The 14,316-nt window shown below is 35.5% G+C and overlaps 1 protein-coding gene across 3 annotated transcripts in view; it reads left to right on the forward strand.

The window, feature by feature from the left end:
- Positions 1 to 14,316, forward strand: part of LOC106130581 (uncharacterized) — an 85,283-nt gene that overhangs the window by 8,062 nt on the left and 62,905 nt on the right. For all 3 annotated transcript variants that reach the window (XM_060953464.1, XM_013329461.2, XM_060953465.1), the window contains exon 4: positions 2,152 to 2,398. In XM_060953464.1, the coding sequence (XP_060809447.1) occupies positions 2,152 to 2,398 (247 nt within the window). The remainder of the gene's footprint in view (positions 1 to 2,151; positions 2,399 to 14,316) is intronic.

Here is a 14,316-nt window from a genome sequence, read left to right on the forward strand (position 1 = left end):
TTTTCCCCGTTTTCTTTTTTTCACATTTTCCATTAATTCATCGCTCCTAATAGTTGCAGCGTGATGTAGCTAGCTATATATAGCCTAAAGCCTTTTTCGATAAATGGTTTATTCAACACAAAAAGAATTTTTCAATTTGAACCAGTAGTTCCTGAGATAAGCGCGTTCAAACAAACTCTTCAGCTTTATATTAGTATAGATATTATATTATTTTTAACTTGTGTTTTTATTAGCCTCTCTCCATTGCAATAACGTACATACATATAATCACGTTTATATCCCTTGTGGGGTAAACAGAGCCAACAGTCGTGTAAACTGAAAGATGTATGGAATAACATACATACATATAGTCACGATACCCCATGCGGGATAGATAGAGCCACCAGTCTTAAAAAGACAAATAGAATCTTCCCCACTGATGTCAACAGTCTTGAAAAGACTGAATGGCCACATTCAACTACTCGTATTTGGCTTAATGATAGAATTGAGATTAAAATAGAAACAGGTTGCTAGCCCATCGCCTAAAAAAGAATCCCAAGTTTGTAAGCCTATCCCTCAGTCGCCTTTTACGACATCCATGGGAAAGAGATGGAGTGGTCCTATTCTTTTTTTGTATTGGTGCCGGGAACCACACGGCACATCAGCAAATAAGATAATACAATTTCCGCTTGTAAAAATAAAACTAATTTTCTAGCGGTATTTATTTTCATTGTGTAATTTACGTGCTTTCTAAATAACTGCAATGGATTTAAAAGAGCGTTTCAATTTATGAGGATCTTTATCGAAATTTATTTAACTTAGCCGTGTGGTTCCCGGCACCAATAAAAAAAAATTTAATACGACTATCCTCCATCTCGTTCCCACGGATAACGGTAAAAAGCGATTAAGGGATAGGCTTATAAACTTGGGATTCTTCTTTTAGGCGATGGGCTAGCAACCCGTCACTATTTGAATCTCAATCATTTAAGTCAAACAGTGGAAAGAGGTAGTCTCTGCCTACCCCTCCGGGAAAGAGGCGTGATTTTATGTATGTATGTATGTAAGTCAAACAGCGGAACGTGGCCTATCAGTATTTTCAAGACTGTTGGCTCTGTCTACCCCGCAAGGGATATAGACGTGATTATATATATTTATATTGCGATATGTATATTGCTATACACGGGTGAAACCGCTCAAATTCAAATTCAAAATTCAAAATTCAAATTCAAATTCAAAATTTTTTATTCATTATTATAGGATATTATTATATCGCTTAATAATTGTCGTATGGTTTAACAACTTGGTTGACGTCAAATAAATTACTTAAAAACTATGTTTACTGCCGCTTCCAAGGCGTCAGTGCAGAAGAAGCGGTAACAAACTGCACTGCAGCATTTTCTTCAACAACGTCAACTTCACAATATTAAATTATACTTAGAATAGAATATGGACGGGAGAATACATTGCTCACGGGAGATTTATATATTTATGAGATTTAATATTGAAAAAAGAAATATATATATATATATATATATATATATATATATATATATATATATATATTTTATGGATCGCTAGCGTCCCTAGTCATCCAGGAATCGATCAGTTTGTTTTAGTTTTTTTCAAGTTCACTCCCTCGGGATGCGATGCTTTACTTTACTTCGAAGTTGATTCATATTCAAGTTATTAGTCAATGTCGAGGTATCCTACAAATATAATAAATGCGAAAGTCTGTGAGTATGTCGGGATGTCAGTACGAATGTTTGTTACTCTTTCACGCAAAAACTACTGAACCGTTTACGAGTAGTTTTTGCGTGAAAGAGTTACAAACATCCATACTGACATCCTGACATACTGAAGGCCCAGAATAACATATAGGGTTCTCTTATCCCGGATTTCCCGCGGGATTAATTGTTAAGTTAACTTTTTTTAGGCGATGAGCTAGCAACCTGTCACTTATTGAGTCTCAATTCTATCATTAAGCCAAATACGTTGCTTATCAGTCTTTTCAAGACTGTCGGCTTTGTCTACGCCACAAGGGATATAATAATATAGACGTGACCATACCTATGTATTTTTATCCCGGAGTCCCCTCGGGAATGATTCCACGCGGACCAAATCGCGGGCGGCCTCTAGCGTTAAAATACTTACTTAACGCAACATTTATTACAGAGTGACCTGGCTGGCCAGCGAAACAATGACCAACTACCTCAAAAGGGTGATACCTGATGATTACAACCGGGACATAACCGGCTGCCACTCCTACCAAGACCTCTCCAGCATTCCCGAGAACAGTCCGCAGAAGGACTCCAAGGGGAGACGGTTGTCGTACCAACGAGCCGTCTCTGGGGAAGACCCAGTTTTGCCGAGACAAGAGTCCAGCTTGAGGAGGAGGCAGGGCATCCCGGAGAGACCTGAGGTGAGTGGTGATATTTATGAGGCGGAGACGATAATGTCAGTTTAAAAAAAAAGAAAGAGGCAAAGACAAAAATATTTGTATAAAAAAAATAAAAAGATTTCGGACTCACATCTCAATTAATATTATAAATGCTAAAGTAAGTTAATTTGTTTCTTTGTTTGTTTGTTATCTCTTCACGCGTTAATTACTGAACCAATATTCGTAAAATTTTACGTATAATTAATTCTGGACAAGGACATAGGTATTTGAAGGTATATTTCATCCTGATAAAACTTACAGTTTTCTGAATGTTTAGATTTTAGAAAAGACTTATTTTCACAATTGGATACAACAAGGTATCACTTGACGTCACATCACTTAAATCTAATTAGGTATATCTACAACCGCTTCCAAAACGCACGTGTAGAAAAAACGGCGGAACAAACTACACTGCACCATTCGTTTCGTTTCGATGTTAACCCTCACCGTAATTTAGCGTCAAATTATAAATAGATATTTCACCTCCAATACAAACAAGAACTTATAATCTCAGATCAGAAACCAAACCTTATGAACTTCGAGCGACGCTCCTGCAAAGTTCCACTTGACTTTGAGAAGTAACAGCGGAAAATACTTTAGCAAAGGATTTCTGATGAAAGTAATAATGCGAGGAACACGTGGCGCAGGGTTTATACCTCAAATACATGTAATATATAGCTACGTATATGATTACGCCTCTCTCCCAAAACGGCAGACTATATCTTTCTACTTTACGCTATCCCTGCATGAATGAATCAATAAATTAATGAATGAATGGATATGGTTAAACCCAAACCCAGGTCGAGTTTTATGAAATTACATCTATATTAATATTATAAAGCTGAAGAAGAAGCCGTGTGGTTCCCGGCACCAATACAAAAAAGAATAGAACCACTCCATCTCTTTCTCATGAATGTTGTAAACGGCGACTAAGGGATAGGCTTACAAACTTGGGATTCTTTTTTTTTAGGCGATGGCTGTCACTACTTGAATCTCAATTCTATCTTAAAGCCAAATAGCTGAACGTGGCCATCAGTCTTTACAAGACTGTTGGCTCTGTCTACCCCGCAAGGGATATAGACGTGATTATATGTATGTATATATATATGATTACGCCTCTATCCCAAAACGGCAGAAACTATATCTTTCCACTTAACACGATCCCTGCATTTTTTTAATATGATTAAACCAGGGTCGCGTTTTATGAAATTACATGTGAATATAATTTTTTAAAGATCAAAATGGCTTATCTATTTTTTGAATTATCAAGGGAACGGATATTTAATTATGATGAACACGGGTGAAATTTAGTCAGTATAATATAAATGCAGTTACTGACTGACAAACGTACAGCCCTAGTTTTCGTCTTAAAGTCCCAGGTTCTAAAACAACAAACTCAGAAAACCTTCAGTTATTTATAACTGATAATCTATTTTTCACATTACCATTTTCACAAGCACTAAGTTTAAAAATGGCTGCTTCCTGTCTATTCTCTTTGATTGCATTGGAAGGTAACACTATTGTTCCCGAAGGAGAGGTATCAAAAAAACATATTTCCTCTACAAAAGAGCATTATTCACCCTATTTTTTCGCTCGACAGACGGGTTTACGAAGGTTTAAGTCGGGATTTTGTGGCGTAAACTCGTTAAGGTGCCGTTCCGATGTTTATGCGGAAATCGCGTGGAGAAAATATGAAAATTTGAGTGGCGACGATGATGGCGTTCGAGAATTTTTGATTTTTATTATAAAATTATTTTCATACTAAGTTTTGTTCGTTGCTTTGTTAACGATACATATCACGTTTTTATTCCCTTACGGGAAAGACAAAGCCATAAATTGCACAACTATAAGGCTAAAATATTATACCTATGTATTATATATACTTTTGTGTCGCACATCTCATGGTAACCTTACTTTCTTCCGGGATTAAAGGTATACATACATACAAACATATAGTCACGTCTATATCCCTTGCGGGGTAAACAGAGCCAACAGTCTTAAAAGACTGATGGGCCACGTTCAGCTTTTTGGCTTGATGATAGAATTGAGATTCAAATAGTGACAGATTGCTAGCCCATCGCCGAAAAGAACAATCCCAAGTTTATTCCCTTAGTCGCCTTTTACGACATCCACGGGAACGAGATGGAGTGGTCCTATTCTTTGTTTTTATTAGTGCCGGAAACCACACAGCACAAAGGTATGGATAAAGGTATACATACATAAAATCACGCCTCTTTCCTGGAGGTGTAGGCAGAGACTACCTCTTTCCACTTGCCACGATCTCTGCATACTTCCTTCGCTTCATCCACATTCATAACTCTCTTCATGCAAGCTCCGCGGTTTCGGGTACTTTTGACCTGACCCTTTACCAGGTCGTCCTTAATTTGATCAAGATAAAAGGTATGCTCTTTTAAATTCTTGACAACGACCTAATTACCTGGTCAGTCCCGGTTGCACTCAGATTTCGAACCCTTGGTCCGCCTACAACCACGATTCTGGACTGATTAATTCAGGTAATTTAATGCAGTAACTCCCGTTTGACCGCCGCTACTATGCCTTCTCCGGGAATGCTGAAAACCTCTTCCCATTGCGTCGGTTAGCATTTAATATATATATAAATATAAATAAATATATACGGGACAAATTACACAGATTGAGTTAGCCTCGAAGTAAGTTCTAGACTTGTGTTACGAGAAACTAACTCAACGATACTATATTTTATAATAAATACATATATAGATAAACATCCAAGACTCAGGCCAATCAGAGAAAGTTCGTTTCTCATCATGCCCTGGCCGGGATTCGAACCCGGGACCTCCGGTGTCACAGACAGGCGTACTACCGCTGCGCCACAGAGGCCGTCAAATTTTTTAATTTAATAAACCTTGAAAAGGATATACTATAACAAATTAATCACTGATGAGTATTTGACAACGACGTACACTGACATATATGCTTTTTCACAGAAAAACACATAAATTGAATTTACAATTCTAGCATTAAACCAATTAGCTCAATGTGGCCTATCAGTCTTTTCAAGACTGTTGGCTCTGTCTACTCCACAAGGGATATAGACGTGATTATATGTATGTATGTATGTAAACACATAAACCTAACATTTAAATAGCTTAACCTTGGGGCTTTAACATTTTCTGTGTAAAACTTGTCTAATGGAAACAAACTTTCTTAAACGTTATAATTAAACCTGAATATATGGCCCGTCTAAATAATTATGTTAATGACACATGATATTGTTTTGGAAGTACGCTTTGCCAGACACAACATAAACTTGAATGTACGTATGCCAAAGGTAAATTACCCACTGCGCAGGTGCTAGACGCAAAATAATCCCAAAAGGGTATATAAAGCCGGCAATTCGCGTTCAACCCTCATTCGGCGAGAAGGAGCTCGCGCGATGGACGCTACCCATACGCGGCCCTGCCTTGACGAATCTCACTAAAGTTTAAAAAGTATCATTCCATTTTCAAATTTGAATCTGTGAATTCTCTTTTAAAATCTTCCTGTTGCCAGTTTTATTAAATTTGCTGCAGTGATTCTCTTTTTAAAATATTTGTTTATTAAGTTTTTTTTTAATACCGCCGCGTTCGCGAATTTCTGGACGAGAACATGTGATTTTCGCGGTAAGAAAACTTTTCGTAAAATTTTTTTTTTCATTCTATTTTATTCTTTATATTCTTTTTTTACTACCTCATTTATCTATTTTTTTCATCCTTTTAATTTTCCAATTAAATTCACTATTTCATTTTAATTTCTTACTAACATCAATCAAATATTATTTCTTTTTATTTAGACGTACGTAGCGATATCTTTAATCTTTCGTTTATTAATCGGTTATGATTTCTTACTCGCCAGTTCAAATCCAGCTTTACGTGGTATAACGTAACTTCGCGAGACGTCACGAATGAATTTGGAGGGTTGGTCGCGATAAAATCTGGCTTAATATTGATTCAGGGCAAGGTGTTTCATTACCGTCACGGGGAAATTTGCTTGCTCCATAACTTTTTTAACGTTCTTGACGTTAAAGTATATCTAAAAAACTTAGAGAAAAAAAATGCAACAGCAGTTTTAATTTATATGAAAAGATATTATGTTAATTTTATTTTTGTCATAAAATTATTCGAATAACCGATTCAAAAATTATGTTTTATTATATTTGGGGATATTTTTGCCATTAATATTTTTTTGCTGTCCATATTTGATATATAGAGAACTTTATGATGTTAATTTTACAAATGTAACCGAATTATAAAAAACGATTAAATCAAACATTTTTTGCGACATTTTTTTCAACGAAATCTTTAATAGTCCATAAAAATGAAATTAAAAACGTTTACAGAACGTTTATTATAATAAAAACGTTATCACACTCGTTCCCACACGAGCAGATCCGTCGGCAAAGGCGTTACGATGAAAATTAAAAAAAAATTAATAACGACGAGAGACGTGAGGTAATAAAGGGGAAATTTAAGGTGATTCCCGTTTCCCGGGCGAGTTTTGAGGCGGCATAAAAATTCCGCCGCCCGCAAATAGCGCTTCGCGGCCGTTCGTCGGTATGTCATCTATCCTATAATTTAATTAAACATTTATATACATATATATAAATTCAAATCCAAAATTGTCAAATCTTTTGGTTTCACGTACGTCATGTAAATTACATAAAACTAAGTTTACTGCCGCTTCCAAGGCGTCGTGCAGAAGAAGCGGTAACAAACTGCACTGCAGCATTTTCTTCAACAACGTATATACATATATATATGAAATTTACAATTTTTTATTTCAATCTTAACCTCTACAATCGGTTCAGTAGATAAATAATATATTATTACATACATACATACATATGGTCACGTCTATATCCCTTGCGGGGTAGACAGAGCCAACAGTCTTGAAAAGACTGAATGGCCACGTTTAGCTATTTGGCTTAACGATAGAATTGAGATTCAACTAGTGACAGGTTGCTAGCCCATCGCCTAAAAAAGAATCCCAAGTTTGTAAGCCTATCCCTTAGTCGCCTTTTACGACATCCATGGGAAAGAGATGGAGTGGTCCTATTCTTTTTTGTATTGGTGCCGGGAGCCACACGGCTATATTATTCTAACATACAATTTCATTTTCCGAACGCAAATAAGAAATAACAAAACACAAATACATATATATATATGTTTGTAAAATCGAAGATGCTTGAGAGTAAGAGTTAATAAAAACATACTTCTAAAACATAACAGTACATTTCGTATTTAAAATCTTCGGCATATCGTATCCCTTACTCCCCTTTAATAAGCAAGGTAATGTACATAAAATTTACGGGAACACAAAGGCGGTTGTCTGTTAAGTGCGGCATTAGATAACGTATCTGGTATACAGGCATTTATGATGAAAAAAAATAATATACTCATAGCATTAAATAGGTCAATTATTCAGGTCGTTTGCAATCAGTCTCCTAATGTTTTAGGTATAAAGGTACATACATTTAATTTATTGAAAATAGAAATTCTATTTAAAATTATATTTTTTATCATTAACTTTTGGTATAAATCAATTACAATGTATTTATAAAATGCATTGGAAACAAAGCAGGTGGCGCACACTATATTTAGGTATGCGAGTAGTTTATCTAGATTGGGTCAGAGACGCTATAATAATTCATCCATCCATATTTTAATATTATATCATAAAGGAAAAATTATATTTTGTATATCATATTTATAATTAAATATTATTATAAAGAAAAATTATGTAATAATTTTGTGAAAAATCATAAGTAACATAAGTAAAAATATAATATATATGAAATATCATAAAGGTACTTTTTATGCCTAAATTCCCACTGGAACAAAACCCCGATACAGAGCTAGCTAAGTTAATAAACTAAATTTATAGCAAAAGTTGTAAAACGCACTATTAGGTACTAAATAAAAATAATAAATTGGTTTGGATTTACGGCATTTAATGGCTGTGCAACTACGAGGTTTGCATTTTATAGTAATTTCGTGGAATAGTTTATTCGTTTAAACACTGAAATATACTATAACTATAGAACGCCCGCGGCTCCGCTAGCGCAAATCCAAAAATCACCATAGTTGCCATTCCCGCGGGAATTTTGGGACATCATCTCTTAGCACCCCTAATCCACATGAAAAAATTCAAGTCCTTTATTTATTCAGACTTCTAAGCCAAATAGTTCCTGCTATTTAGTTGTATGAATATATCGAAAAAAATAAAATAAAAAAAAACAACATTTTGACCTTCAGAAAAATTTTTTACGTTAGGATTTGTTGAAAATATCGAAATTGTCATAACATACATACATACATATGATCACGTCTATATCCCTTGCGGGGTAGACAGAGCCAACAGTCTTGAAAAGACTGAATGGCCACGTTCAGCTATTTGGCTTACTGATAGAACCGAGATTCAAATAGTGACAGGTTGCTAGCCCATCGCCTAAAAGAGGAATCCTAAGTTTATAAGCATATCCCTTAGTCGCCTTTTACGACATCCATGGGAAAGAGATGGAGTGGTCCTATTCTTTTTTGTAATAGTGCCGGGAACCACACGGCAAATTGTCATAACATGTATAAATTTTTCTGGTATGAAATTTTACAAACTATTAGAATCTCAAATTCTCAATATAATCATTAAGCCTTACAACTGAACGTGGCCTTTCACCGTTGCCTCTGTCTGCCCCGTAAGGGATCAAGTCTATGTATGTATATATGAAAGTATAAAATTTTCTTTTTTTTTAAAATAAGAAAAATCATATCTTAAAAAAGGTTTTCTGAACTAACCTGTCCCAAAAATAGACATTGTTAACTGTCCAACATAAACCACCGTCAGTTTGAGTGAATAGAGGTAAGGTCAGGTGCTCCTGGTACCCCGTTCAGGAGCCGGGGATGAGTCGACATTAAAAACATATTAGTTTAAGGGCCAATTTTCACATTGCGCCAATCTTTTTACTCGACCGCGAGGAAACGTTAAGTACAGTTACTTAATTTATATCATACACTTACACTAATCACTGGCCCTAGTCTTTATAATTATGATTACTACATTCATATTATCACGTCTATATCACCTGCCGGGTAGTCAGAGCCCACAGTCTTGAAAAGACTGATACAGGCCACGTTCAGCTATTTGGCTTTAGGATAGAATTGAGATTCAAATAGTGACAGGTTGCTAGCCCATCGCCAAAAAGAAGAATCCCAAATTTATAAGCCTATCCCTTAGTCGCCTTTTACGACATCTATGAGAAAGAGATGGAGTGGTCCTATTCTCTTTTCTATTGGTGCCGGGAACCACACGGCACTGCCGGTAACCACACGGTTTATTGGCTCTGATTGCTGACACTCATCATCACTGACATTAATCACTGACACGACGACGCACAGTGACAAAACGCACTGGCGTAATATAGTCACAGCTTAACACTGGCCTTACATACTAGCCCGCTACACTAACCAGCGCTTGCTCAATGTGAACATCCCACATAACGTGCAAATAGAGGATAATAGCGGGCGGCAGAAAATAGCCTTTTTCACAGAGCACAGAAGGACTCCGCTACGCGTTCTTGCTCTGTGCGATTTTTTCCCTAGCGTGTGATTTCTTGATGAGGAAAAGATTGATTTAAAATCTGCTTATTGCTCCACTTCGCAATATGATTGTTTTTATCTTAACAAGATCGATTTGAATTGAGAACCTTTTGTTTCTTTTTTTTTTTTAATAGCTTATATTGAGATTTAAAATTGTGCACTTATAAATATTTAGATTATGAAATTGACGATTTGTTGTACTGGCCACTTTAATCACAAATTTCTCCTCTTTGGTTAGGAATTCCAAATTCAAATTTATATAACTTTTTATACTTTTACGTATTTGTATTTAACTTTTTATGTATTTGTGTTTCGTTCATTTGTTTTTTTTTTCTTCAGATTTTTCTGTTTGCGTCTCTCTGTTTACAAAATGGAAAATGGTTAACGTGGGAATCCAATTCATGATGTTAATTTATTTACGAATTGATGATATGAGATATGTATGAATGATAAACACAAAAGCACGGATTTTTTTTTATTTTAGTTTTTTTTTGTCATTAAATTTGGCACAGAAATTGAGCAGACATTCAGAAGGTAATAAGCGACTTTTCTTTCAAGAAAATCTCACGTGAACTAAGCCTAAAATCTATAAATAATAAAATAGTGCACTGAATTGAATATGCCATCGAAATCGTAGCACTAGCTACGCCGTAGGCTTTTCGTAGCACAGTAACATTTTGTAGCAATTGTATTATATGGAAATTTTAGTTTACCTAAAGTCTTTTGTCCATGATATTTTGAGTTTTGAATTGTTAAAAATTTATTTATGGAAAGGCTCGGATTGATATAATAATAAAAAAAATGGTTATGTATGTATGTGTGTTTAAAAATATTTCAATGCTTTTCTTGAATAAATAATAAAAATGCTCTAAGTATTTTTTGTTACAATCTTAAAAATAGTTAAATAATAACAACTTGATACAAAAATTAATTTGTTTTAGTATATCTACAAATAAGTTTTTGAACGTTTACTGAAAAACAATTTCGTTGATTAAAATAATTTTATTTACACTATTACATACATAAGAGATATATCTTAGTCTAAAATTTTATTTACAATTATTTAATTATTTCTTTTTATATATGACCGAATGACGTCATGAGACCCATAGATTTTCGCCAGTCAACCGTCATTAGTCAGTATTGATTGGTAGTGAGTTGGCCAAATGAATGAAGGTCGTAGTAGCCCACCACGAGCAGACACTCAGATACCTCGTGGTATACATATATATATATATACATTCAGTCAGAAAAGTATCGGGAATGGATTATTTATTTATGGTTCCAAATTCAAATTTTTGTTTTTTTTGTTGTTGTTAGATTGGCACAACTGTTTTCCATTTTGGCGCGGAGTTTGAGTTGCATCTGTTGTTTACATTAAATACAGTGCTATTTTTAGTTATATCATATCTAGTGTGTATTGCTAATTTCATAATGGATAAAAACATCGAACAAAGAGTTTGTCTTAAATTTTGCATTGCCAATGGAATATCGTGTTCGGAGTCACTGAAAATGTTACAGAAGGCTTACGGTGAATCGACTTTATCAAAAACTCGTGCTTATGAGTGGTACAAAGCGTTCAAAAGCGGTCGAGATGTGATGGAAGATTTGCCTCGCTCTGGTAGGCCATCAACGTCTGCAACTGAAGTTAACATCGCAAAAGTGAAGGAAATAGTGACTGAAAATCCTCATTCAACTTTGAGAGAGATAGCCATCGAACTTTCTGTATCTCACGAGTCGATCCGTACCATTTTAACTAATAATTTGGGTATGAAACATGTTGCCGCTCGGTTAGTCCCAAAAGACCTGAATTTTTTTCAAAAACTCAATCGCATGAGAGTCGCTGAGGACATGCTAGAACGAGTCAATTCCGACCCAAGATTCATGAAACGCATTGTTACTGGTGACGAGACGTGGGTTTACGAGTTTGACATGCAAACTAGTCAACAAGCTTCGGAGTGGCGCCTTCCAACTGAACCGAAACCGAAAAAACCACGCCAAAGTCGTTCAAAAGTCAAAGTCATGTTGACTGTTTTCTTTGACTATCGCGGTGTTTTGCACTCGGAATTCTTGCCGGAAGGTCAAACGGTAAATAAGGAATATTATTTGAGTGTTATGCGGCGTTTAAGAGAGCAAATCCGACGAAAAAGGCCAGATTTGTGGAAAGAAAATTCTTGGATTTTGCACCATGGTAATGCACCTTCGCACAAGGCCATCATTGTGAACGAATTTTTAACCAAACACTCAACAAATACCATCGAGCAACCACCATATTCACCAGATATGGCTCCAGCCGACTTTTTTCTTTTTTCTAAACTCAAATTACCACTTCGTGGCACCCGTTTTCAATCGGTAGAAGACATAAAAGAGAATTCGCGGCGAGAACTGACCTCAATTCCGGAAACAGCGTTTAAAAAATGTTTTGATGATTGGATTATTCGTTGGCGTAAGTGTATCGTTTCTAAAGGAGCATATTTTGAAGGTGATAAAATAAATTTGGATGAATAACAAACAGTTTGTGTATTATTGATCTTTTCCTGCTACTTTCTTGACAGAGTAGTATATATATATATAGTAACTTGGGAATTACTGTATGCAATGCAATGTATGTTGAAACTATCCATACATATATATATATATATACACACATATATATATACATACATGCATATGGTCACGTCTATATCCCTTGCGGGGTAGACAGAGCCAACAGTCTTAAAAAGACTAAATGGCCACGCTCAGCTATTTGGCTATATATGTACTCTCTTAGCACAGAGTATATATATATATACTCTGTGCTAAGAGAATTTTGAAAAGTTGTAATTGTTATTATTAAAGTGCCGTGTGGTAACTGGCACTGGCCTTATTATTTTGAGAAACTGAGTCCTAAGGCGACTAAGGGATAGGCTTGCAAACATGGAATTCTGTTTTAGGCGATGGGCTAGCAACCTGTCACTTTTGAATCTCAATTCTATCATCAAGCCAAATAGCTGAACGTGGCAATTCAGTCTTTTCGAGACTGTTGGCTCTGTCTTCCTCGCAAGGGATATTGACGTGACTATATGTATGTATGTATATTAAACATTTATTCGTTCCAATCACCCCTACTGTATAGGTGTGATAGTTGAATGCATATATTTGGAGACTGATATGGTTCGCTATATGCGCGTACCGACTTGGCAAATGGATTTTGAAGGTCGTTCCACCCTTTATGTATATAGTCAGTTCGGCAGAATTGATTGAACGCTTTAATCCAAATCTATACTAATATTATAAAGCTGAAGAGTTTGTTTGTTTGAACGCGCTAATCTCAGGAACTACTGGTTCGAATTAAAAAGTTCGTTTTGTGTTGAATAGACCATTTATTGAGGAAGGCTTTAGGCTATTTAACATCACGCTGCAACTATTAGGAGCGAAGAAATAATGGAAAATGTAAAAAAAGGGGGAAAATTATTTATAAATACATATAATTCATGTAATTAATATAAGTTTAACTTCATTAACAATCAATTATAAACATTTATTCAAATGCAATTATTTATATCTTCTTATATTAATACCAGAATACACCCGCGACGCTGCCAGTTTACATTCATACATATTATCACGTCTTTATCCTTTAAAGGGTAGACAGAGCCAACAGTCATGATAAGACTGGAAGGGCGTGGGATTGATGATGATGATGATGGGATTGAGATTGAAATAGTGCCCATTTTATCCGTTAAAAACATAACAGCCCATCGCCTAAAAAAGAATCTCAAGTTTGTAAGCCTATCCCTTAGTCGCCTTTTACGACATCCATGGGAAAGAGATGGAGTGGTCCTAATCTCTTTTGTATTAGTGCCGGGAACCACACGGCACATAGAATATATCTTATATACCTAATCGTAAATCTATAGATAATAATGATAGATAATGCTTCTAGCATTAAGTCCACCTTCTAGCAGTAATAAAATTGATAACAAATCGAACCCGATACCTTTTGCTTATAACTACTCACTTTAACCACTCGCCCGCCTAAGTTCAACGCTTACAATGTACCGTAATTCACAGCCGTTAACTTTGTAACCGAAACACGACTGGTTTGTTTGAAACATTGTCGTTTTAACTTTCCATTTATTTGTGCCTCTTTATTGCAATAGCACTAAACGGCTGAACAAATTGGGATAAACTTTATCACTCACGTACAAAATATTGATTGGATTTTATTCATTAACACCGTTTGTATCTCAATCCTATTCTGACTGTGGCGTTTCAGCCTTTTCGAGACTGTCTGTTCTGTCTACCCCT

The sequence above is a fragment of the Amyelois transitella genome, chromosome Z, assembly GCF_032362555.1.
Source record: "Amyelois transitella isolate CPQ chromosome Z, ilAmyTran1.1, whole genome shotgun sequence".
In the NCBI taxonomy this organism is placed as follows: domain Eukaryota; kingdom Metazoa; phylum Arthropoda; class Insecta; order Lepidoptera; family Pyralidae; genus Amyelois; species Amyelois transitella.